Source organism: Dipodomys merriami, unplaced genomic scaffold (assembly GCF_024711535.1).
Source record: "Dipodomys merriami isolate MVZ:Mamm:240054 unplaced genomic scaffold, mDipMer1.0.p SCAF_13, whole genome shotgun sequence".
Lineage (NCBI taxonomy): Eukaryota > Metazoa > Chordata > Mammalia > Rodentia > Heteromyidae > Dipodomys > Dipodomys merriami.
In genome coordinates this window covers 39291773-39314155 of record NW_027202604.1, presented here as the reverse complement: position 1 = coordinate 39314155, position 22383 = coordinate 39291773, and the positions used below count along the sequence as shown (strand labels likewise).

General features: G+C 59.9%; 2 protein-coding genes across 2 annotated transcripts in view; one reads left to right on the top strand and one right to left on the bottom strand.

Annotated features, from left to right (window-relative positions):
- LOC138824831 (plexin-D1) overlaps positions 1 to 9154 on the top strand; it is a 37882-nt gene extending 28728 nt beyond the window's left edge. The window contains exons 21-36 of the mRNA XM_070019181.1: positions 1569 to 1676; positions 1760 to 1872; positions 2431 to 2535; positions 2657 to 2787; positions 2929 to 3127; positions 4359 to 4505; positions 4744 to 4900; positions 5198 to 5301; positions 5387 to 5450; positions 5977 to 6011; positions 6259 to 6363; positions 6529 to 6692; positions 7448 to 7595; positions 7722 to 7862; positions 8044 to 8118; positions 8252 to 9154. Coding sequence (XP_069875282.1) covers positions 1569 to 1676; positions 1760 to 1872; positions 2431 to 2535; positions 2657 to 2787; positions 2929 to 3127; positions 4359 to 4505; positions 4744 to 4900; positions 5198 to 5301; positions 5387 to 5450; positions 5977 to 6011; positions 6259 to 6363; positions 6529 to 6692; positions 7448 to 7595; positions 7722 to 7862; positions 8044 to 8118; positions 8252 to 8368 — 1913 coding nt within the window. The 3' untranslated portion in view covers positions 8369 to 9154. The remainder of the gene's footprint in view (positions 1 to 1568; positions 1677 to 1759; positions 1873 to 2430; positions 2536 to 2656; positions 2788 to 2928; positions 3128 to 4358; positions 4506 to 4743; positions 4901 to 5197; positions 5302 to 5386; positions 5451 to 5976; positions 6012 to 6258; positions 6364 to 6528; positions 6693 to 7447; positions 7596 to 7721; positions 7863 to 8043; positions 8119 to 8251) is intronic.
- A 3192-nt stretch (positions 9155 to 12346) lies between these two features.
- On the bottom strand, positions 12347 to 20666 carry LOC138824494 (histone H1.8-like). Its single transcript, XM_070018366.1, has 6 exons — positions 20448 to 20666; positions 18001 to 18150; positions 14736 to 14992; positions 13334 to 13664; positions 12826 to 12890; positions 12347 to 12592 (listed from the first exon to the last, which is right to left on the bottom strand). The coding sequence occupies exons 2-6, from the start codon at positions 18116 to 18118 to the stop codon at positions 12347 to 12349; spliced, it is 1017 nt and encodes a 338-aa protein (XP_069874467.1). The 5' UTR covers positions 18119 to 18150; positions 20448 to 20666.
- Between the last annotated feature and the right edge of the window lie 1717 nt (positions 20667 to 22383).

Here is a 22383-nt window from a genome sequence, read left to right as displayed (position 1 = left end):
ACAGAATCTTGTGCACAAATGTTGACAGTGCCATTGTTTACAATAGACAAGAGGGCAGAGCAACCCAAATGGCTATCGACTGATAAAAGGATAAGTAAAACATGGTCCATCCAGACAGCGGAATATTATTCAGCCATAAACAAAGAAAAGAACAGTTTACTGACTCACGCCAGAAATAAATGGGCCTTGAAAACCTGCTGATCAGTAGGGGGCGGGGGGCGGGGAGGGAAGCAGACAGAAAGGACCACAGATTTACTGATTTTAAACAAAGTAGCTAGAGTAGGAAATTCAGACATAGTTTAGCGGGTACCCGGGTGAGGGAGCTTAATGGGTACAGGTCTTCTTGGGATAGCAACAGTGTTGTCAGGTGAGACATACTCATGACCTCAAAGCGTTTGACTACACTCAGATCCACTGGTCTGTCTACATGGTGAATTGTAGCATACATGCACTGTAGCCCAATAAGGCTGTGTGTGTGTGTGTGTGTGTGTGTGTGTGTGTGTGTGTGTGTGTGTGCGCGCGCGCGCATGCGCATGTGTATTGGGCCTGAGGCTTGAACTCATGGCCTGGACACTGTCCCTGAGCTTTTGTGTTCAAGGCTAGTCCTTTACAACTTGAGCCACAGCTCCACTTCCAGCTTTATTTAATTTGGTGATTAAATGGAGATAAAGAGTCTCACAGACTTTTCTTCCCAAGTTGGCTTCAAACTGTAATCCTCAGATCTCAGCCTCCTGGGTAAGATTACAGGTGTGAGCCACTGGTGTTTGCCTGAGGCTTTGCTTTTTAGTGACTATATCCAATGATAAAATTTGGAGAAAGGACTGGGGGCATGGCTCTATTGGGAGAGCTCCTGCACAGCAAGCCGAAGATCCTGAGTTTTAAAAAGCAGTAGGAAGCTGGGCACTGGGGCTCCCAGCTACTCAGGAGGCTGAGATCTGAGGATCGTGGTTCAAAGCCAGCTGGGGCAGGAAAGTCCGTGGCTTCTTATCTCCAATTAATCACAGAAAAAAGCCAAAAGTGGTGCTGTAGCCCAAGTGGTAGAGTGCTAGCCTTGAACAAAAAGGAGCTCAGTGACCAGGCCTAGCATTCAAGTCCCAGTACAGGCAAAAAGAAAAAAAAAAAAGTAGGGCAGTTAGTGAAGGGTTAACAGGGCAGAACATAGCGCCGTACCCACATGCTTTCCGCATTTCCTAGCTGTCCATACAGATCAGATACCCTCCCCTGTCCTACAGCAGCATTGTAATGACGCTCACTATTTAGTTTCTTAATCCACAGACAACACAGGGCCATTGAGAGAGGAATGGAAAGTGCTAGAAAGCAGGAAGAAAACAAACCACCCTAATTGTTTCAAGAGAAAACTACTGCTAACCACTACTTTACATGCCATGTGTCTTCCTAAGGGGACATGGGGCGTGTGCTGCTGGCCGGTCCGGTGTCCCGGGCCTGTCGGAGCAGGAGGGCCAAGGACAGCTATCTACCTTGTACTCTGGAGCCAGAGCCCAGGCCCTGGCCCAGCAGGCCTCAACAGAGGCTTCTGGAGGTCTGAGCTGCCTCTCTGCTGCCCACAGCCCTGTTTGTCTTTTGCACCAAGAGCCGGCGCGCTGAGCGCTACTGGCAGAAGACGCTGCTTCAGATGGAGGAAATGGAGTCTCAGATCCGAGAGGAAATCCGCAAAGGTACCGGGGAGGCAGGGCACGGGTGGGCATGCTTGGCCTCTCCCATCTGGAGCAGGACTTGAGGTGGTCACCTGCCCGTCCAGGCTTTGCCGAGCTGCAGACGGACATGACGGACCTGACCAAGGAGCTGAACCGCAGCCAGGGCATCCCCTTCCTGGAGTACAGGCACTTCGTGACCCGCACCTTCTTCCCCAAGGTCAGCCCCGTCCCTCGGCATCTCCCTCACGGGGCGGCCCTGGGGCAGGGCAGAACCTGTGCTCCTCCAGAGCTGTCCTGCCAAGGAAGAGGGGTGTTGCTTCTCCCCATCCCCCCATTTTCCTTCTCTGTTCACTTGATGCCTGTCTGCAGTGAAGCCAGCTGCCCCCTCCCTTCCCCTTGCCCCCCCCCACTCTGTGGGACCTACTGTCCCCACCAAGAGGGCGGGGCGGCTGGCCGGCCTCCCCACCCCGTCTGCCTGCCTGTTGGGCTTTTGTGATGGTGGCCAGGTCCCTCCCCAGCTCTGTCCTTGGGGTTCTGGGAGTGTGGCCACACTCACACAGGAACGTCTGCAGCTGCAATCCCCACAATATCCCCTGCTTCAGTTTCCTTCTCAGTCTTGTGCCTTCTTGGGTGCAACCCTGGTCCATGCTGCTTCCTCCGTGTGGGCCTCCTCCCGGGAGTGTTGGGAGGCATCTGCGTGCCCTGTGTAGCGCAGCCCTGTTGGTGCCTTGTTCTGTATGTCGAGTGACCCTGGGGTGCTGGCTCCACCCCGCAGTGCTCCTCTCTTTACGAAGAGCGTTACGTGCTGCCCTCCCAGACCCCCGGCTCCCCAGGCGGCTCCCCCACCCCCGAGACCCACCCGCTGCTGGGGGAGTGGAAGGTGAGTGCTGCCGGGCCTCTCCCCGTCCAGTCCTGTGCCTGAGGGGAGCAGGGGGCATCGGGCAGCCACCCGGGGTTCCGGGCCCGGCCCTGCCCGACACTCACACGCCAGCCCTCGGCAGATTCCCGAGGACCGCCGGCCCAGCATGGAGGAGGGCGTCAGCCTGTTCTCCTCACTCATCAGCAACAAGCACTTCCTCATCATCTTCGTCCACGCGCTGGAGCAGCAGAAGGACTTTGCAGTGCGAGACAGGTCAGACTGCGGGGTCCCTGGGGGATCCGAGGGCTGTCCCAGCCCCTCAGCCGGGTGACAGTCGCCTCCCCTGGCCCTGGCATTCCTCCCGGGGTGCACGAGGCCAGCGGCGGGCAGCCGTGCTGACCGCCCGGGCCACAGGTGCAGCTTGGCCTCGCTGCTGACCATCGCGCTGCACGGCAAGCTGGAGTACTACACGGGCATCATGAAGGAGCTGCTGGTGGATCTCATCGACGCCTCGGCCTCCAAGAACCCCAAGCTCATGCTGCGGCGCACCGAGTCGGTGGTGGAGAAGATGCTCACCAACTGGATGTCCATCTGCATGTACAGCTGCCTGCGGGTGAGGGGCCGGGCCCAGCTGGCCAGCGTGGGATGGACAGGGGCTAGGGGTGGCTTTGGTCCAGATGGTTGTTTATCAGCCGCGTAGCCCTCTCCAGTGCGTCTTGGGGCCAAGGCTGTGGATCTGGGGGGTAAATGGGATCCCAGCCGAGTCCTTGAAGACCTCCCAGCCTCGGGAGAGAATGAGATATGGAGTGAGACAGTGCCCACCCCCCAGAGGCTGCTGGCTGGCTAGGGCTCAGGGAGTGAGCCGTGTGTGTGTGTGTGTGTGTGTGTGTGTGTGTGTGTGTGTGTGTGTGTGTGTGTGTGTGTGTGTGTGTGTGTGCGCGCATGCCAGGCACTGGTCTACCTGGGCAAAGGAGGGAGGGGAGGACATGCACAGAGGTGCTGTGGGAAGCTGGCCGGGGTCCTGGTAGAGGTGGGCCACTGCACAGTGTTGTTCAGCCCGTGTGCTTCTCTACGTCAGCTGCCCTGTGGTGGCAGAGGCTAAACGGCCACCCGTGATCCTGGAGAAAGACAAAAGCCTGGCTAGAGACCAGGGCCTAAAATGGCCTAGATTTCAGTCTGGGCTCTGGCGCAGTCAGCTCTGTGGCCCTGGGCTGTGCAGCCCTCTCTGCTCCGGGTCTCCTTCTGCACATGCGGGGTCCTCTGGCCTCTTGGGGAAGCAGGGAGGGAGGAACCGCCGGGGAGAGCTCCCCGGGGCGCCTGGCCCGCTGGCGGCCGCCTCTTCTCATCGGGGGCTACGCTCGCCACACTGGGCTTGGCCGCTGCTCCTGTGGCGACTTCTTGTGGCCTCAGCCAGGCTGTCCTCCCTGAGCCTGGCCCCATCTTCTAGAAAGCAGGACGTCAGTGGCGTCCGCTGCCAGATCTGGAAACTGGGTCAGGGACGAGGCTGGCAGGCTGCCTTCCTATCTTTGCCAAATCTGCCTGCCACTATTGTGTTTGGGCTCTTCCTTCATATCTCCTCTCCCTTTACCTCGCCGCCTGACATAAATGGACCTGCGGGGGGTCACTGGCAGTGCAGTGGTCACCTGGAAGTCGTTCAAGGCTGTGGGCCACTCTGGGGGTGGTTGGTGAAACCCAGAGGCGGGAGCGGGAACTAGCGTGCAAGGTTGGCCTTACCTGCGGTGCGGGTCGCTCGCAGCCTCTGCTGTGTGACCCCGACTCAGCGGAAAGCTGCCGGGTGGCCTGGGGGTGAAGGGTGGCCTTGGCCTGACAGCCAGTCCTCACAGGAGACGGTGGGAGAGCCCTTCTTCCTGCTGCTGTGCGCCATCAAGCAGCAGATCAACAAGGGCTCCATCGACGCCATCACCGGCAAGGCCCGATATACGCTCAACGAGGAGTGGCTGCTGCGGGAGAACATAGAGGCCAAGCCCCGGGTGAGCGGCAGCACCTCTGCCCGCCCCTCCCCGCCAGCGGCAGGACCATCGGCAGTGGGCGGGGGAATGGGTCCGTGAGGGGCGGGGCCATTCCCCAGGCTGCCAGAGAGCGTTGCTGTCCAGCGGTCCTGGCCTCCAGCGGTCCTGGCCTCCGATCTAGACCAAGTCACCAGCCTGGTCACCAAGCTGGGGGTGGGTAGTGGCACCCGCTGACTCCCATCTGCCCTCTCTCGTGCAGAACCTGAACGTGTCCTTCCAGGGCTGTGGCATGGACTCGCTGAGCGTGCGGGCCATGGACACGGACACGCTGACGCAGGTGAAGGAGAAGATCCTGGAGGCCTTCTGCAAGAACGTGCCCTACTCCCAGTGGCCCCGGGCGGAGGACGTGGACCTCGGTGGGCAGGGCGGGCAGGCATGGCATGCGGGAGGGCCCTGGGGCCACCGCGAGGGTGGACGGGGCCTGCTGTGAGGGCAGGAGGGATGGGGAGGAAGGAGGTTGGGAGTCTTGAACTCTTCACCCTGGAACCACAAGGGCCCAGGCTGCGCTACCCAGCGCTGGGTGCTCAGGTTTTCATTTATCCCCAGGGTTGGTGGGTAGAGACTGGTGATTGTGCCATTGACAGCCCCGCTGCCCCCCACTGCAGACCCCACAGGGAGAGGCCCCCTGTCCTGACTGCCCCCCCCTCCCCTAGAGTGGTTTGCCTCCAGCACTCAGAGCTACATCCTGCGGGACCTGGACGACACATCTGTTGTGGAGGATGGGCGCAAAAAGCTGAACACGCTGGCCCACTACAAGGTGCCACCCTCCGCCCACCCACCCCCGCCTCCCCCCCACCCTCCCCAGCGTCTCACCCTGGCTTCTCCCTCCCTGCCAACCTCAGATCCCGGAAGGAGCCTCCCTGGCCATGAGCCTCACGGACAAGAAGGACACCACCCTGGGCAGAGGTAGGGCCTGGAGAGCCAAGGCCAGCTCTGAGACCCTCGCTCCCTCCATGGCCACGGGAGGAGCCATGGCCGCCTTTCTCCCATGCTGTCCCGTGGGCAGCTGGAGGAGGAGGAGGAGGAGGGCGGGATGTGCTTCCAAGAAGCCCCAGCAGCTGCCGGGCAGCGGGGAGGGGGCGGGGCGGCCTCAGCCCTTGCTGCCCTCTCAGGCCAGCTGTGCTGCAGGCAGGCGGGGGCACTTTGGGTCTCAGGGTCCCTCATGAGGTTGAGAGTGGGGTCTTGGCTGCCCCCCGGCAGCCCCTGTGGTCTGGGCTGGCGGGGCTCATGGGTAGGATGGGTGAGGACGGTGGCTGGCCCGGCCCCTCTCGAGGCCTCTTCCTGCACGGCGGTAGCTTCTGCTGGTTTTCTGGTCGCTCCCTTGTCTGTGGCGGAGTCTTTGTCTCAGCCGTGCTTGGTCTCATTCTCTCTGCAGCTCTCTTCTTCCCCCCGTCTTGTCTCTTGTTTATTTATTGTGTTTTTCCTCTCGCAGTGAAAGACTTGGACACGGAGAAGTATTTCCATTTGGTGAGTGCCCAGCCTTGGGCCCTGGGGACCTGGCCCCTCGCGGGGTGTGGCCTTGGCTCTCTGCCGCCCTGGGCCTCCGGGAGAGCGCTCCCAGGCCCTGGGAAAGGCCGGGTGAGGGAGCCCATGGAATCCTGCCCGAGCCACAGCCTGTGCACTGGGAAGCGTGGGCAGGGCTGGGCCCCGAGCACGGGACAGACCTCCGCGGAGGCTGCGGATGCCACAGCACCGACCGTGTCGGGCCTCCCAGGTGCTGCCCACGGACGAACTGGCAGAGCCCAAAAAGTCCCACCGCCAGAGCCACCGCAAGAAGGTGCTCCCGGAGATCTACCTGACCCGCCTGCTGTCCACCAAGGTGGGCCCAGCCTCACTCTGGCCCCAGCGATTCCCAGCTCTGAGCCCCTAGCCCGAGTGCTTTGGACCCAAGTACAAGGGGTCTCCCTGACACCACAGAGGCCGCCGCTGCCCCATGCCCCTCCCCCCAGCAGCCCTGGCCCACACTGGCCACTGCTCTCTACAGGGCACGCTGCAGAAGTTTCTGGATGACCTGTTCAAGGCCATCTTGAGCATCCGGGAAGACAAGCCCCCTCTGGCTGTGAAGTACTTCTTCGACTTCCTGGAGGAGCAGGCGGAGAGGAGGGGGATCTCGGACCCAGACACACTGCACATCTGGAAGACCAACAGGTGGGGATGGGTGGGGGGCGCAGAGGGGACGGCGCCCGGCACCTCGGGCTTGGGGCTGAGCCTGGCTTCTGCTCCTCCAGCCTTTCCCAGCTGTGAGGCCTCTCTTGGCCTCAGTTTCCCCTGCAGTAAAACCGGGACACTAAAACCCCTGCTCCCTTTCCGCCTCCTTGGTGGACACTTGGGAATGACAGAGCCAGGCTGGACGCCGCCCTGCCTGACCTGCAGTCCACGCCCACTTCCTAGCTCCCTGAGCCTTAGCTTGGTTAGCCTTGGCCACACACCCTCGTACATACACAGCACCACCTCTGAGCAGTTTCTGAGCAGTTGCAGAAGCTCCTCGGTGCTCTGGAGACCCCTTTGCTCCGATGTCTGGGTGGCTCTGGGCGGGGGACCTGTCCCACCTCCTCCAGGCCACCCCTAGGCCTGCCTCTCTGCTCTGGACTGCCTGCTGCGTGCGAGGCTGGGGGGAGGAGCTGTGGGCTGGCATGGGCTGCGGGCGGCAGGGTGGGGGCTTCTAATGCTCACCAGACCCGGCTGGGGCCTCCAGGGGGAGCTGAGGGGGAGCAGGGAGGGAGAGGGCTGTAGTGGGCCAGCGTGGCCTGGGCCCTCAGCGCCACCCTGTGCGTCCACAGTCCCCCAAGGCTCCATTTTGGTGGGGCCTCAGGGCAGAGCCAGCACAATCCCTCCCAGACGCTTGTGCCCTGCCCGCCTCCGCCGGCTCACGTGGCCCTGTCGCCCCCACCCCCACCCCGCAGCCTGCCTCTCCGCTTCTGGGTGAACATCCTGAAAAACCCCCAGTTCGTCTTCGACATCGAGAAGACGGACCACATAGACGCCTGCCTGTCAGTCATTGCCCAGGCCTTCATCGACGCCTGCTCCATCTCTGACCTGCAGCTGGGCAAGGTGTGCCGTGGCTGCGGGGGCAGGGCCTGAGGAGGCCCGGGCGAGCACGGCCGGGGTCCAGAGGGGGGACGTCCGCCTGGCACCTGCCTGGCCGGAGGGTGGTGACATCAGCCTCTCACTGTGCAGGACTCGCCCACCAACAAGCTCCTGTACGCCAAGGAGATCCCCGAGTACCGCAAGATCGTGCAGCGCTACTACAAGCAGATCCAGGACATGACGCCCCTCAGCGAGCAGGAGATGAACGCCCACCTGGCCGAGGAGTCCAGGGTGGGCCGCTCAGGGCTGGCGAGGCTGGGATGCTTGGCTTGCTGCCTCAACAGGACAGAGCTGGGGGCACCCCCCTCCGGTGCCCTCACTGCCCCTGCTGGTGGGAGCTGCGGGTGCTAGCAGCAGACGGGGCCGTGGATCGCGTGGCTGACGGCCCTCCTCTCTCCTCCCTCCCCCATAGAAATACCAGAACGAGTTCAACACCAACGTGGCCGTGGCAGAGATCTACAAATATGCCAAGAGGTATCGCCCTCAGGTGAGGCTGCCCTGCCCCGCGTGCTGCTCAGGAGGGCACAGGCGGCCGGTGGCTAGTTGGCTTCTCCCCAGACGGAGGGGGGGCTGGCCACGCCCAGCGGCCACAGCCCCACTGATCCTCCGCCTCCTCTCAGATCATGGCCGCCCTGGAGGCCAACCCCACGGCCCGCAGGACGCAGCTGCAGCACAAATTTGAGCAGGTGGTGGCGCTGATGGAGAACAACATCTACGAATGCTACAGCGAGGCCTGAGTGCAGGGAGGCGCGGTGCCGCCGCCCGAGAGGCCCCACCTGCGCCCCGCCCCCGCCCACAACTCAGCTGCGGGCCGCTGAGCCGGAGGGTGGGCTGGAGGGGAGGTGCTGGCCGCACCCACGCTGCCCCTCTGCCCACTTCAGGCCTGGCACTGGGACAGGGGCCTTCAGCCCGGCCGCCACTGCCCCTTTTCAGCGACTTGGCCCGGCCGAGAGCCCCGCTCCGCCACGGGAGAAGAGGCCACCGTCCAGACTCGCTACCTCACCCATCCTGGTGGGGCCTCGGTCCACCAACACGCTCTGCGACCTGCCCACAGACCGTGCCGTGCAGGGATGGGTCTGCGTGGCTCCGGGGGCCGCTGGCAGAGGCGGCAGTGCCCGCTGCCCGCAGGGAGGGGCAGAAGAAGGGGACGCGGGGCTGCTGGTGCCCGGGGAGGGGTGGGAGGCTGGGCTGCACACGCTGTAGCCGGGCCACTTGATCTTTCTGGAAATGTTTCTAAAGATAGCACCACTTTGGGGGGTTTTGTTTTTTTTGTTTTTTAAAAAAAGCTTTTATATATTAAAAAACTCACGCCACGCGCCAACTGTGAATCGCTGCCGCTTGTGCAGAGGAGCCGGCCGTCCCCAGGGCTCCCGGCAACACTGGAAAGGACCGCGCCGCGCATGGCAGGCCCGGAAAACGCCGACGGGTTCACCAGGCTCCTTGCTGCAGGCCTGGCCAGACCCAAGGGAGCTGGACGGGAGGGCTGGAACTCTCTGGAACCTTCTTTATAATAAAAGCCTGCCAGAAAACCTATTGTGGGCTCCAGCCTTTGTCCTGTGATGGCTGGTGGTATGGGAGGGGGGGGGGGCGAGGGAGGGAGAAGGATGGGAGGGGGAGGGGTGGCTACTTTGTCACACAGTTCCAGCAGAAGGCCAGCCTCCTGGCCTCCGCATGCCCACCACCTCCCGAAGGCCTGCCGTCCTCTGCCAGGTTGCAGGAGGTACTATGGCTGTGTACTTGACGGGCCTGGCCACAGCTGCCTGCCCACAGCCTCCCGGGGCCCCCACCACCTCCAGGGGTCAGCCTGCTGCGGGGCTGGGCCCTTCCTATGGGTGGTGCTGGACTGGAACCCAGAGCCTTACACATGCTAAGTGCATACTAAGTGCATGCCCTCCACTGTGACGAGACCCCCTCTCAGCAAGGCTAAGCAGTGTCCCCAAGGGCACACAGCAGACAAGGTTTCCTTCCCCTCCAGTCTCCAGAGAGAGGCCCCACACAGCCAGGAGGTGGCAGATGACCGCTGGGTCTGCAAATCCACGAGTTCTGCACCGCAGCACACAGGTTCTCTGCACAGGTCATCTGACTGGGGTCTGCAAACACCCACTCTTGAAAACCCCCTCCCCCACCCCGCCCAGGCCACCTGGGGGTCTGAGCCTGAGGCCCGCCCGTCCCAGCGCGCTGAGTCCGCCTCCAGCCCACGGTCACAGGTGACAGTGTGCCCCTGCTCTCCATGCCATCTACAAAACCTTGAACCCAAAGTTCAAGCAGGAAGCAGAACTCCACAGATAGCAGTTCTAGAGTAAGAAAACAGCCAATGCTCCTTCACTTCCAAAATAGCTTCGGGACCCAGAGCAGGTCCTCATCCTTCAAATGATGTTCTTAACAGATCTCATTTCAGTTATCAGCATATTTGACGGGGTCTTTGAGGGGGAAGTGATTCCAGAATGGATGCCCGTTTCCCAGAAACAGGAAACACACACACACACACACACACACACACACACACACACACACACACACACACACACACACACACACACAGGCATGAGGAAAATCAGCGCTGTGCCATGCTCCGAGTGGCTGTGGTAGGCACGGCCGAAGCCGCTGATGGGGGCGGGGTGGGAGTGGGGTACACACACCATTTCACACCCCACTTCTCCCCATGCGGCAATATGGCAATAACATCTTTTTGTCATTAAATATTCTGCAGCCTGGCTTGCCGCCTGATTAGCATGCGGCTCCCTGTTGAAGTTTAGAAGCTGGCCTGCACAAGACAGCCTGGGGGAGGGGAGAGGGAGGGGGGAGGGAGGGGAGAGGGAGGAGGAGGGGGACCCCGGGAGGAGTGGACCCCAGCAGAGTCTCCCGAAGTGGAGCTTCCAAGGGGAGAGGGGAGGCTGCTGCGCAGCCATGGGGCACTCGCCCAAGGGCCCACAAGGATGCTAGAACTTTCCTCCCCAACTGGGCAGGCACGGCCAGTCCCCAGCTCCAGGCGGCCATGCCCAGTGGAGCTGCCCCAGTCCCAGGCCAGGCTACGAAGAAGCCCAGGAAGCCCCAGCTGCCACCTGCTCCCCGTGCCCCATGGGGATGGCTGGCAACCACACTTAGCCACCCCAAGGAGGCCACGGCAGTGCCAGACAAGCCCTCGTGGGGTTCCAGGAGAGGGGGGGTGAGGAGGCAGGGAGGGGCCGAGCAACTTCAGGAAGATAGATCTGATGCCCACGCTGGGCAGCCTCCATCTCCTCTAGTAGGGCTTGCTCCTTTCTCCATAAGCTCCGCCTTTGTCTGAGGTCACTCAGACCCGCCCTGTGCGGCCCCGCCTCCACAAGCCCCTCCCACTCCGGGCCACAACTGGAGCCCCTGGCTGGGCACAAGCCCCAACTCTCCTCTGATGGTTCCTTACAACAAAGGAGGTGACAGGCGGGCCTAGCCTTCCAGCACCCTTGGATGGCAGCCCTTGCCCCCTGCAGGCCCCCTGCGGCTCCCCGTGTCACAGGCCCGCCACCGGAGGCCCAGCACAGCCAGCACTCACTCTGCATCTGGGTCTGCCATCAGGACAGGGCTGGGCGAGGCGGTCCACCTGCCCCCTCCTCCACCCCGGGCAGTGGCGGAACCGGAGATCACGTGACACGCTGGCGTGGCTGGGGCTGAGGTGGACGTGGCGCCTGGCTCCCCACAGCACGTGCCCAATTCCAAGACTGCATGTCAAAGACCTAAAACACAGGAAACAAAGTGGGCACCTGTAGCTCAGGCCTGTAACCCTAGCCACTCAGGAGGCTGAGATCTGAGGGTGGAGCTCAATGCAAGCCTGCAGGAAGGAAAGTCCATGGGATTCTAACCCCCAACTGATCACAGAAAAAAGCTGGGCGTGGCACCGCGGCTCAAGTGGTAGAGTGCCAGCCTTGAGCAAAGGAAGACCAAAGACAAGCACCCAGGCCGAGTTCAAGCTCTACGACTGGAAAAAAAAAAAAATCACACACTAGCTGCCGGTCTAAAACATTGTCCGGAGGCACTGCCACTGTCCTCTGGGCAGGGAGTGACGGAGCCCAGACAGGATGGGGTGGCGTGGGCCCTTCTCATGGGAACAGCGCCCCAGGGCCTTTTAAGCCAGTGCAGACCTCAGGCCTCTTCTCCCGGGCCGGCCGTCCTGACGGTGGAGTTGCGGGCTGCAGCAGCGCCTGGCCCTTGGCCCAGCTCCTCCAATCCCTCCTTCCCGCAGTCACACCGTTGCTCCCCCCCTGCCCACAGCCCTGTCTGGATCCCGACTGCCCCATCTGCCCTGGCAAGCCTTCCGGCCTCCCCCAGGCTCCCGCAGAGCCATACCCCATCTTCCCACGCCCCCCAACGCAGCAGCCCTGCGGCGCCCTCTGCCAGGCTCCCTGCAGCTTCCAGATCCCCAGTCCCACAGCCTGGGCGGCCCAGCCCCTCCCAGGCTCCCGAGGCCCTCCGTGTCCCACTGTCCACTCGTGATGCACCCATCTCCTCCAGGAAGAGGGCGCCGTCTGGTCCCCTGCACAGGCAGGTCACCAGGAGGTGCTCTGCGATTGCTGAGCGTAAGTGCAGAAGGCCAAATCCTTGAACCTCATCTTCTCCCCATCCTGACATGCGAGAAAACAGAAAAGGTACTCTTTATTGATAAATAAGTTACAATTAAATAGCTCGATGGCTTGCTGGGGAATAAAAGATCACACGAAATACCATCTCTTGCCAGCCAAGCCCTAGTTCCTGGCCTCCACCTTCTTGCTGGACGCCTTGGAGGCGGCGGCTTTGGTGGGCAGCTTCCTGGGGCCCTCAGGGGCCTGTGTCTTCCTGGCCCTGTGCCGGGACTGGGCCTTGGGCGCGCTCCCCATGGGAGGCCCCGCCCCCTTCCGCTTGGGCCCCGCCCCAGCCCTGGGGGCGGCTGCCCCAGTTGGTGCCCGGGCTGTCATCTTCCTTTTGGTGGGAGAAGTGGTGCCATTCTGGACCTATGAGAGAACAAGAAGGGGACGAGGAGGTGGGGCTGGCACAGGGCTCAGAGGGCGGCTCTGGCTCTGGAGAGGCCCCCTCCCTCCCAGCGTGGGTAGGCCACGCCTGCTGGGCACAGGTGGAAGCCTGTGCCTGCCGGGGCGGGGCAGCCCCTCCCCCCCTCGTTTCCTCCCCCCCTCGTTCCCCCCCTCCCCCCCCCCCCCCCCCCGCCTGGCAGGGCACAGACACCTACCTTGCTGGCCGGCAGCCTGACCAGTCCCCCCTCTGCCTTGATCTTCCTGTGGGCCTTGGCTGCTCCTGGAAGATGGCAGGCGTCAGGAGACAGAGGCCCTGGGGCTGCAGCCCTCACTCCCCCACCCGGGGCCACGTGGCCCAGGTGAGCTGCTGTACCCCGCCCATCACACCACACCACAGCACACGAGGTCCGCTTCCTCCACGCAGGGCGCTGGGCAGACCCGGACAGGGCCGCCACAGGCCCGAGGCCTTTAGTTGACACATGGCAGTTAGGAGGCATCTAAAAACACTAACCACGGCCCTGCTTCCTCCCAGGCCTCTCCCTTCCTGCCAGCCCGCCTCTGCCTTCAGAGGCTGGGCCTCCTCTTCCTCCAGGAAGCCTTCCAGGACTTTCAGGATGGCAGCCCCAGACCCCTGGTACCTCTCAACCCTGCTTGCCCACCCACCAACTACCATGAGTTGTTTCCCCATTTTAGGCCAAACATTTCCCCAAGCCCCGTTCACACCTTGACTGCGCCCACTGCCCGTGGCCTTCATCTTTCCACCGAGCCCGTTGGCGCTGGGAGGGGCCCGAACAGCCTTGTCCGATTTCGGGGGGACCTTGGTGGCCTCCCCCAGCTTTGCTCCACTGACCCCCATCTCACTGCCTTTCTTGGGGGCCTTCTCCTTGGCCACCCCTGGTTTGAGAGGAGCCGTCCTGGTTGCTCCCCGCTTCTCCGCTGCCTTGGCCCCCCGGCCCACATTGTCAGGGCCCCGCTGTGGCTCCCGGGCTTTCTGGGGGGCTGTCGGGGCTGCAATCTTCCTGGGCCGGCTCTTCTTCTTGCGCTTGGGGACCAGCTGAGGCAGGGACATGGAGAGGAAGGAGAGCAGCTCAGCGTCTGGGGCTCCTGCGCCCCAGTGCCACAGGTTCTGAGGGGCAGGCTCCAAACCTGTACACAGATGACTGGGCCAGGGCAGCGGTCAGAGAGTCAGGCTCCCACCCCCGTTTGTCCATCCCACCTCCCTGTGCCCTAGAGTCCCAGGCCTCCCCGGCTCCCCTCCCTGCCCCTCCTCCACCTGCCCCCAGGCCCTGCGGAGCTCAGGCCCAAGCTGTGGGGCTCAGCCTCCGTCCTCCAACCTCTCATCTGTCAGGGTGTCACGGAGAGGGGTTCAGGAGACACAGGGAGTCCTGGCAAGCAGGTTGAGCTGGGAACTCCTGGTCCTCTGAGCACCCACACCCTCAAGACCAGAGACGACCCCACGCTCCCCCTCTCCCCATCCTTCGTCATTCCAGCCCACCCAGGAGCCCAGAAGCGCCGTGAAGACGAGACGCCCTGCAGCGGGACCGCACGCCACAGGCCCGACACGGGCGGAACAGACAGCACCCCACTTCCCACAGCACCCACTGAACTGCCAGGAGCTGGACAGGCCCTGGGTGCAGAGCAGCAGCTCAAGGCTGGGGGTCAGTTTTGTCCCCAGTCTGTGCCTCTAGCCTGGTCAGGCCAGGATCTGAACCCCATTTCCGGAAGGGGCAGGGGTCTGTGAGGGGGCGGCCCCTGGCCAGGTTTGGCACCGAGGGGGGGCACGCCATCTGAGGGCGCCCGGGAGCCAAAGAGCAAACACAGTCCTGGCAATCTAAAGACACACCACCACCACAAAGACAGACGCCACCAGGGCGGGCGAGAGCCGGGACAGGGCCGCTACTGTCCTTTTGGGAGAAAGTGCTGGACAGACAGAACGACAGGGACAGGGTGGAGAGGCCGCCAGGCCGGGAAGACGCTCTTACCCAGGCCAGGAGCGAAGCAAGCTGCTCCTCACATCCAAATCGTGGGGCCAAGTGCCCCCCCCACCGCATGCCTGACCCTCTCCCTCTCCCCTCACCCTTCTCCCTTCCCCCTTCTCCCCCCCTCCCCCCCCCCCCCCGCTTACTTTAAAGCTGCCCGTGGCTCCCTTGGCCTTGGAGTTGGCAGGCCTGGTGAGGAGCCCACGGCGCATGCCCGTGTCCAGGGCCTGCTTCAGCAGGTACTTGAAGCGGGTGGCGTCCACCGTGGGGTACTTGTGCAGGATGTAGACCTTGATGGCCACCACCGACGTGCCCCGCCGCTGCTCCCCCGCCTGCAGCGCCTCCAGCACCATGCGCAGCATCGATGGGTTGCGGCGGCCCAAGGGGACCCTGTGGGTGAGGCCTGCGGGACAGACCGCAGGGCGTCACCAAGTCCAGCCCGCGGGGCCGAGGCCAGGGGCCCGCCGGCCATGCCGGGGGGGGGGGGGGGGGGAGGGGGTGTGGCTTGCCGAGTCATTTTGAAGAAAGCAATGTACAGGACTCGGAGGGCACTGTGTGACACGCAGGCCCCAGCCGGACCCCGTGGCTCTCCAGGGAGCATGGGCGGAAGGGAGGACACCATGGTGGGTGAAAGACACCTGTGAGACCCTCTCGGCCACATAGTGGGGTCCCCGGGCACACTCAGGGCAGGAGTTAAACAATGAAGAAAAAGAAAAAAGAAAATCCATATGAACTTTAGTGCCGGCATTGTTCAGGTGTGCTAACAGCATGGCATTGGGTTTTAGGGGTTGGTTGTTTGTTGTTGTCGGTTTTGTTATGTTGGGGATAGAGCCCAGGGCCTTATGCATTTGAGCCAAGAGCTGCAGCTCCAGCCCTCTAATTACTCTTCTGAAGGTCCCTGTCTGCCGAGAATCAATATCAGGCCGTTTTGCAGATGCTAAGCCTGGCATCTGCTTTGCAGAGGCCCCGCAGATGAAGTAAGGAGGCCACAGCTGAGTGCTGTGCAAACAGGAGGGCGGGGGGGGGAGGGGGGAGAGAGGGGGCTCACGTCACCTCATGGCCTGCTTCTGTGTTTATATGGCATGCTTGTCCATACAAGGTTCCATCTCTAACACACGAAAAACCCTGTACATGAACACTAACAGCCCCAAAGCAGAAACCACCTAATATCTATGGCCAATGGCAGACAAGTGGATAAATAAAATGCAATATTACTTAGACATAAACAAAAGAATGAGGCTGGGCGCCAGTGGCTCACGCCTGTCATCCTAGCTACTCAGGAGGCTGAGATCTGAGGATCACAGTTCAAAGACAGCCCGGGCAGGAAAGTCTTGTGAGACTCTTATCTCCAATAAACTACTCAGAAGTTGTGCTGTAGTAGAGCTCTAGCTTGAGCACAAAGAAGCTCAGGGACAGTGCCCAGGCCCTGAATTCAAACCCCAGGACCAGCAAAACATAAAAAGGAATGAAGTCCTGACACATACCGTCAGGGCAGGAAGAGCCCTCACCACAGGCCATGAATGGAGCCGGCCAAAAGGCCGAGAGTTGTGTGGCTCCAGCTACGGAAGTGTCTACCCACTGAGGCAGGGGGTGGGGTGTTTGGACCGGGGGAGGAAGGTATACGGGGGCTGCTCAGTACAGCACTCCACCACTGAGCAACAGCTCCATCCTCCAGGGTTGGTGAGAAATCTTCCCAGTATAGATCATGCAGACACACTGTGTGCATCCCAGAGTCACACTGTGTGGGGGTAAATTGCACAGGATGGAGTTGTCTCTCAACAGTCAGTTACTTAAAGATGCAAATGGGAATTGGATCAAGCTGGTCTGAGAAGCTGCCTGTCTCAGGTGTGGGGTTTAAACAGGGAACTTGATGTAAATGTGATGAATGCAAATGTCCATTGTCAGTCCATAAAACTTAAAGACTCACAAAATCAATTGAGCTGGATACAGGTGGCTCACACCTGTAATCCTAACTACTCAGGAGGCTAAGATCTGAGGATCAAGGTTCAAAGGAAAAGTCTATAAGACTCTTATCTCCAATTAACCACCAGAAAACCAGAAGTGGTGCTATGGCTCAAGTGGTAGAGCACTAGCCTTGAGCTGAAGAGCTGAGGGACAGCGCCCAGGCCCAGAGTTCAAGACCCACAACTGATTTAAAAAAATCAGTTGGCTACAAAATGTCTCAAAGTTTTTCAGATTTTCTTTTGTTTTGGTCAGTACTGGGCATTGAACTCAGGTCCCCAGGCTTGCTAGGCAGGCGCTCTTACCACCTGAGCTATGCTTCCAAGTCACTTTTTGGCTTGTTGAGACAAGGTTTCCCAATATATCCAAAGTGGTCTCAAACACCTGACCTTTCTGCATCAGCCTCCCACGTGCTAGGATTACAGGCATGTGCCATCACACCCAGCAAAAACAAACCAAACAACCCAGCTGGGTACCTGAGCCTCACCTAGCTACTCAGAAAGCTGAGCTCTGAGGATCACAGTGTGAGGCCAGCTCGGGCAGGCCTCCAATTAAGCACCAATAAAAACCAAGTGGCGCTTTGACTCAAGTGGTAAAGCCCGGCCCCAGGGGCTTCCCTGCCTGAAGTCAGGCGGAAGTTTGCATTCCTCCCCCAAACCACACCACCAAGGTGTCCCCAGAAGGCCTGGGGTGTCCAGAACTCCTCTCCACACAGCCCCATCTCCCTGGGAACAGTGCCCACCCAGGCCCCCGCGAGGCCCTCAGCCCTGCCACCCCCTGCCCAGCCACTGGGCCTCCTCTTCATCATACCGGCCTCGCCTCTCCATCCACACAGCACCCGCTTTCCTCCACTCCCAGCCCACTCTCTCCTCAGCACCCACACTCGCACCTCCTCTCCCGGAGCCCTCTGGGGCTCCCCGTTGTCCTCAGGAGAGTGGAGCCACCTGAACGTGACTGAGGGGTTTTGTCCCGCCAGCCCTTCCCCCACGACTCCCATGCAATCGGGGAGGGGGCCCCCACTCACACGCGTGCCCCCGTGCCTTTGCACGGCCGCTCCCTCTGGCCCGGAGGCCTTCCGCCTGTGTGGAGTGCAGCTCCTACTCGTCCTCCAAGGCCCCAGAAGCGGCTGATTTGGCTCTCCCGCCACTTCCCTCCCCGCCGGGGTCTCCCGTGGCTGGGCCCGCCAGCCTGGGACCCTCACGCGCAGCGCGACCCCGAGCGGAACCCTGGGCCCCGCCCCGCTGCCCCTCGCCCCCCCAGATGCCCTGCAGCTGCGCGGCCCCTGCAGAGGGCCTGCCCTCCTGCCCTGCGCCCGGCCTGCAGCTCCCACGCCGCACGGCAGTTAAGCAGGGCGGCCTGGGGTGGACGCGGGGTCCGGGCTGGGGGTGGGGGGCGGGGCGGGAGGTGGAGTGAGACCGCAGGGAGGACGGAGGCCCTGGCCCTGCTCACCTGGTTGTGTAGACTCGAAGGACTCTGAGGACGTGGCCGTGTCGGTGGAGGAGGTGAGGCTGGAGACACTTCCGGGAGCCATGGTCCAGGCAGCTGCAGGCCCTCGTCTTCCAGGCATGGGGCTTTGGCGCGCAAGCTCTCCTTATATACCTTCAGCGGCGGCCCACCGTCCAATCAGTGCCCGCGGCCCCAGAGCTCCGGCTGCTGATTGGGCCCCGGTGGCAGGAACGCGAGGCCCCGCCCACAGCATGAGGCCCCGCCCACAGCATGAGGCACCCCCAATGGCTGCACGAGGCCCCACCCTCTGCACGAAGCCACGCCCTCAGCGCGAGGCCACGCCCCCAGAGCATGAGACCCCCCAATGGCTGCACGAGGCTCCACCCTCTGCACGAGGCCACGCCCTCTGCACCAGCCTGCCCCCCCACTCCTCGTGGCCTCAGCTGAGTGGCCTCTCTGGGTCAGAGTCCACAGGTAAGGAGAAGGCCCCGGATGCCTGGTTCTCTCCACGGCCTTCAGTTCAAGAGGCTGACGGTGATGTGTGGACTCCTGGATTATCGTGATGACCACCGAGTCCTTCCAACACCCCCCCACACACACACCAAGTAGGCCTCTGCCCAGCCTCTGTCCCTGTTGCTTGGCTGCTGCTGGCCCCGACAAGCGGGGCCTTCTTGGAGCAAATGCAGCGGCAGTGGCCTCTCCTTTTGCCTTTTTTTCCCCCCAAAAAAGAAGTCCTTGAGGAGTGAAAGAGCAATTTTGAAATTAAACCTCTTAGCAACAGTCTTAGCAGTAGTCTTCACAAGTAAGGACGATGTCTGCTGGGAAAATAGACTAGCCACCAGAAAGACAACAGGGAAGCATTGAGCCATTGTTTAAGGCATTCCAGAAAATTGACATTGTGACCGGAGAAGATACCATTTTCTGGTCAGACCTACGATCTTCCGCGTGTTGGCAAGGGTGCAGGAATGAGGTCCTGCCCTGCCAGGGCCCAGAGGAACAAGAAGCAACTTCCACGTGAATCATGTAGACCCTGGTTACACTATTGCCCAGCTGTAAAATATGCCACAGTTGTTTTAAAAGGACATGGTGGGCAAGCCTGCAGGTGCAATCCTGTAATCCCAGCTCATGGGAGGCTGAGGAGGAAGGTTTCAAGTTTCCAGCCAACTTGGATACATAGCCAGATCCCCCTCTCAAAAAAATAAATAAAATGACCAGGCAGATTCAAACAAGGCCAAAGTGGTGTCTTGCATCTGGCAGAAAGCCGAGTATTTAAAGTATCTATCAATACTGACTGACAAGGGTGTGGAGAAATAGACGGCAGATTGGTGGCCTCTTTTGGATGCAATTCAGCCATGTCATATTTAATTAAAGATAGACTCATCCGAGTGCTCACCCATTCATCTCTGGGGAGAAACCAAGAGGAATTTACACTGGGGTGCAAGGACACTCGCTATAATCTTAATTGAAATTCAAAACAACCTGAAATCCCATCAAATAGAGTCAGCTGTGGCTTATTTTACAGTGGAATAGTATATAGCTGTGAAAATAAACGAGGCAGGCCATAACTGTAGATTATACTTCAGTTTCTGAAAAGACAGACAAAACTCTGTGTGTGTGTGAGAGTGAGAGAGAAAGAGAAAAAGAGAGAGAGATGACATAGAAAATGGTCTGAAATATCAACTCGTATTATCTTTGAAGCAGGTACAAGATTTGGAAGGGCTACCTTTTTCTCTTTACACACTGTCTTCAGCTGCTGGAATTTTCCTGGTTGTGATCCTCAAAGTGTTCTAAAGCTACATCAGACCTCATTCCCCCAACATTTTCATGGCTCCTTACTGCCCTTGGGTGAAGTTTGAAGTCTTCAATGAGGCTTACAATGCCTCACCACCTTCAAAGTCCACATTCAACTGAGCTGTGCAGGCTGTGTGTAGCTCAGGGGCAGAGCATGTATTTAGTGCTCATGAAGCCCTGTGCTCCACCTCTAGCACCAAAACCCGCCAGCCAAAACCACACTGTGACTAGCTCTGTGTACCTGTGTGCTTCCTCTGCATCTGTTAAAATAATAGAAAAATGGTCCCACGTTTTCGCCCCTGCCCACATCCATGCCCCTCTGCAGCTCAGACTCAATCCTTAGTCCTGAGCTGACCTTGGCCTCGCTTTGGACAATGGAATTACTGTGGGAGGGACGTGATGCCGGTCCCATTGCCCTGATTGTCTGCTGGAGACTGAGAGGCCCACGGCCCGGTCACCCCCATCGCCAGCCAGTCCCTAGCCGCCCTCCCATTGAGCACAGGTGCTTGAATAAGCCCCGCAGAGGTCATGTGAGCTTGATCCAGATCAGCAGAGCCACCTGCTGCTAGTCCATAGTATTCTGAGTCCTGGGACTGTTTGTCACACAGAACTAGCTAACCAATGCACTTAAAGTAGAATGCCTTTTTTACCCCACCTACCTTCTCTGGAATCTTTTCCACTCATCCCTTGGCCTTGGTGTGAACACTTTCTTAGAAGAGCCTTCCTCGGTCCTGAGAAGGCTGCAGTGTCACTAAGTTCTCCAGATGTCCCCAGCAAGGAATGACAGCTCTGGCCCTAGCCCTGAGCTCTGGGTGGGGGGCTGGGTTGGTGGCACACCGCATGACACCTGTATACAGTAGGTGTCATTGCTGTGCAGCTGTGGGTGTCCCGGAGCCACAGCCCAGCTCAGCAGCATGGATGGAGGCCCCTAAACTGCCTGCAGGTGCTGAGCTAGCACAGGAAGCTGAGAGGCAAAGAGGCGAACGGGAGCTGGCGCAAACGGGGCCGCAGCTCTGATCACATCTGTGGGCGTTTCCAAGAACTGAGAAATACAGAACGCTTCGAGATGAAAACATTCCCACGAATGCTCCGTGCTGTGCCAGGATCCAGTTTTGCATTCGGAGCGGGGGGGGGGGGGGGGAGATCTAAAATGCACTGTATGATCTAAAAATTCCTCTCAGGGTTTGCCGTTTTTCAGGGAAATGAGCACAGCCTGTCTCGGTCGGCTTCTGAGAGCAGAGGCCCCCAAGCTGCCTTCCTTGACTTCTTCCCCAAGGCTTCCACAGAGCCCAGCTTCCGCTGAAAACTTTTCACTGCCCGGGAACCCAGGCTGCTGGCTTCCTCCCAGCCCTGAAGATCGCTGCTCTAAACTTTCTGAAGCATGTAGGAGATGTGTGCCTTGTGCAAGCGGCCCTTGCACCAGTAGGTTATTTCTGGTGGCTCACATCTATAATCCTAGCTACTCAAAGGTCTGAGATCTGAGGATCATGGTTCAAAGCCAGCCTAGGCAGGAAAAGCTGTGAGACTCTTATCTCTACCACCAGGAAACACCCCACCAGAAAACTGGAAGTAGAGCTGGAGCTCAAAGTGGTTGAGTGCTAGTCGAGAAAAAAGGGACAGTACCCAGGCCCTGAGTTCAAGCTCTACAATTGACCAAAAAAGAAAAAAACTCTCACAGATTTTTCTGCCCAGGCTGGCTATGAATCTCAGTCTCAGCTCTCAGCCTCCTGAGTAGCTAGGATTACAGGTGTGAACCACTAGCACCCAGCTCTGAGGCTGAGGGGACAGGAAGCGCCTCCCTCATGCCAACGTGGGAAGGAGGCCTGGCCAGCCAGACTACATGCTTCATCGACTTGGTCTCATCCATCCATCCAATGGCTGCTGGTGGCTCTGTTCCTGCTCCCTCCTGCCCATGGTTTCTTTGTGGGAACTCCAGATACTTGGCGATCAAGGGTAGGGAATGCCTGGCCTCTGAACCATATAAGGTCCTTAAGTCACTTGGCTGTCAAGGCAACTATAGGTAAGACCTGAAATTCAATAAATCCGGGAGCATTTTTCTTTCCTTTTCCTTTTAGGAGCTTTATTCATAGCAACAACATACAACAAATGGCCCTTGGCAAAAACAGTTCCCCACCCCTGGAAGTTGGGAGGTAGAGGTGGTGAGCATGTGACCTAGCAATGGCCAATCAGAAGATGAGTTTTCCCCCTCTGATATTGTGATTGGTTTAGAAATGATCACATGACCCAAGCCTGGCCAATCAGGAGATGAAGGCATTGTGATTGGCTTAGAGATTAATAGATGACATAGGTCTGGCCAATAAGCTCTACCTGGGACCTTTGCTGTACTTAGGGGAAAGAGAAGCCCAGCCCCTATCACAGCTAGCTGACCCAGTAGCTTCTGGGACTGTTTCTGCAGCCTATGGATGAAGCCAATAAAGGGGGGGGGGTGGAGAACGTGTAGCCAGGAGGAGAGTCAGAGCTGATCGCATCATCTGAGCATGCATCTGGCGGTGCCCTAAGCCTTCTTTGTTTTGTATGTGAGCGAATAATGTCTCCCTTTGTTTCAGTTCATTTGAGTTGGATTTCTCACCTTGG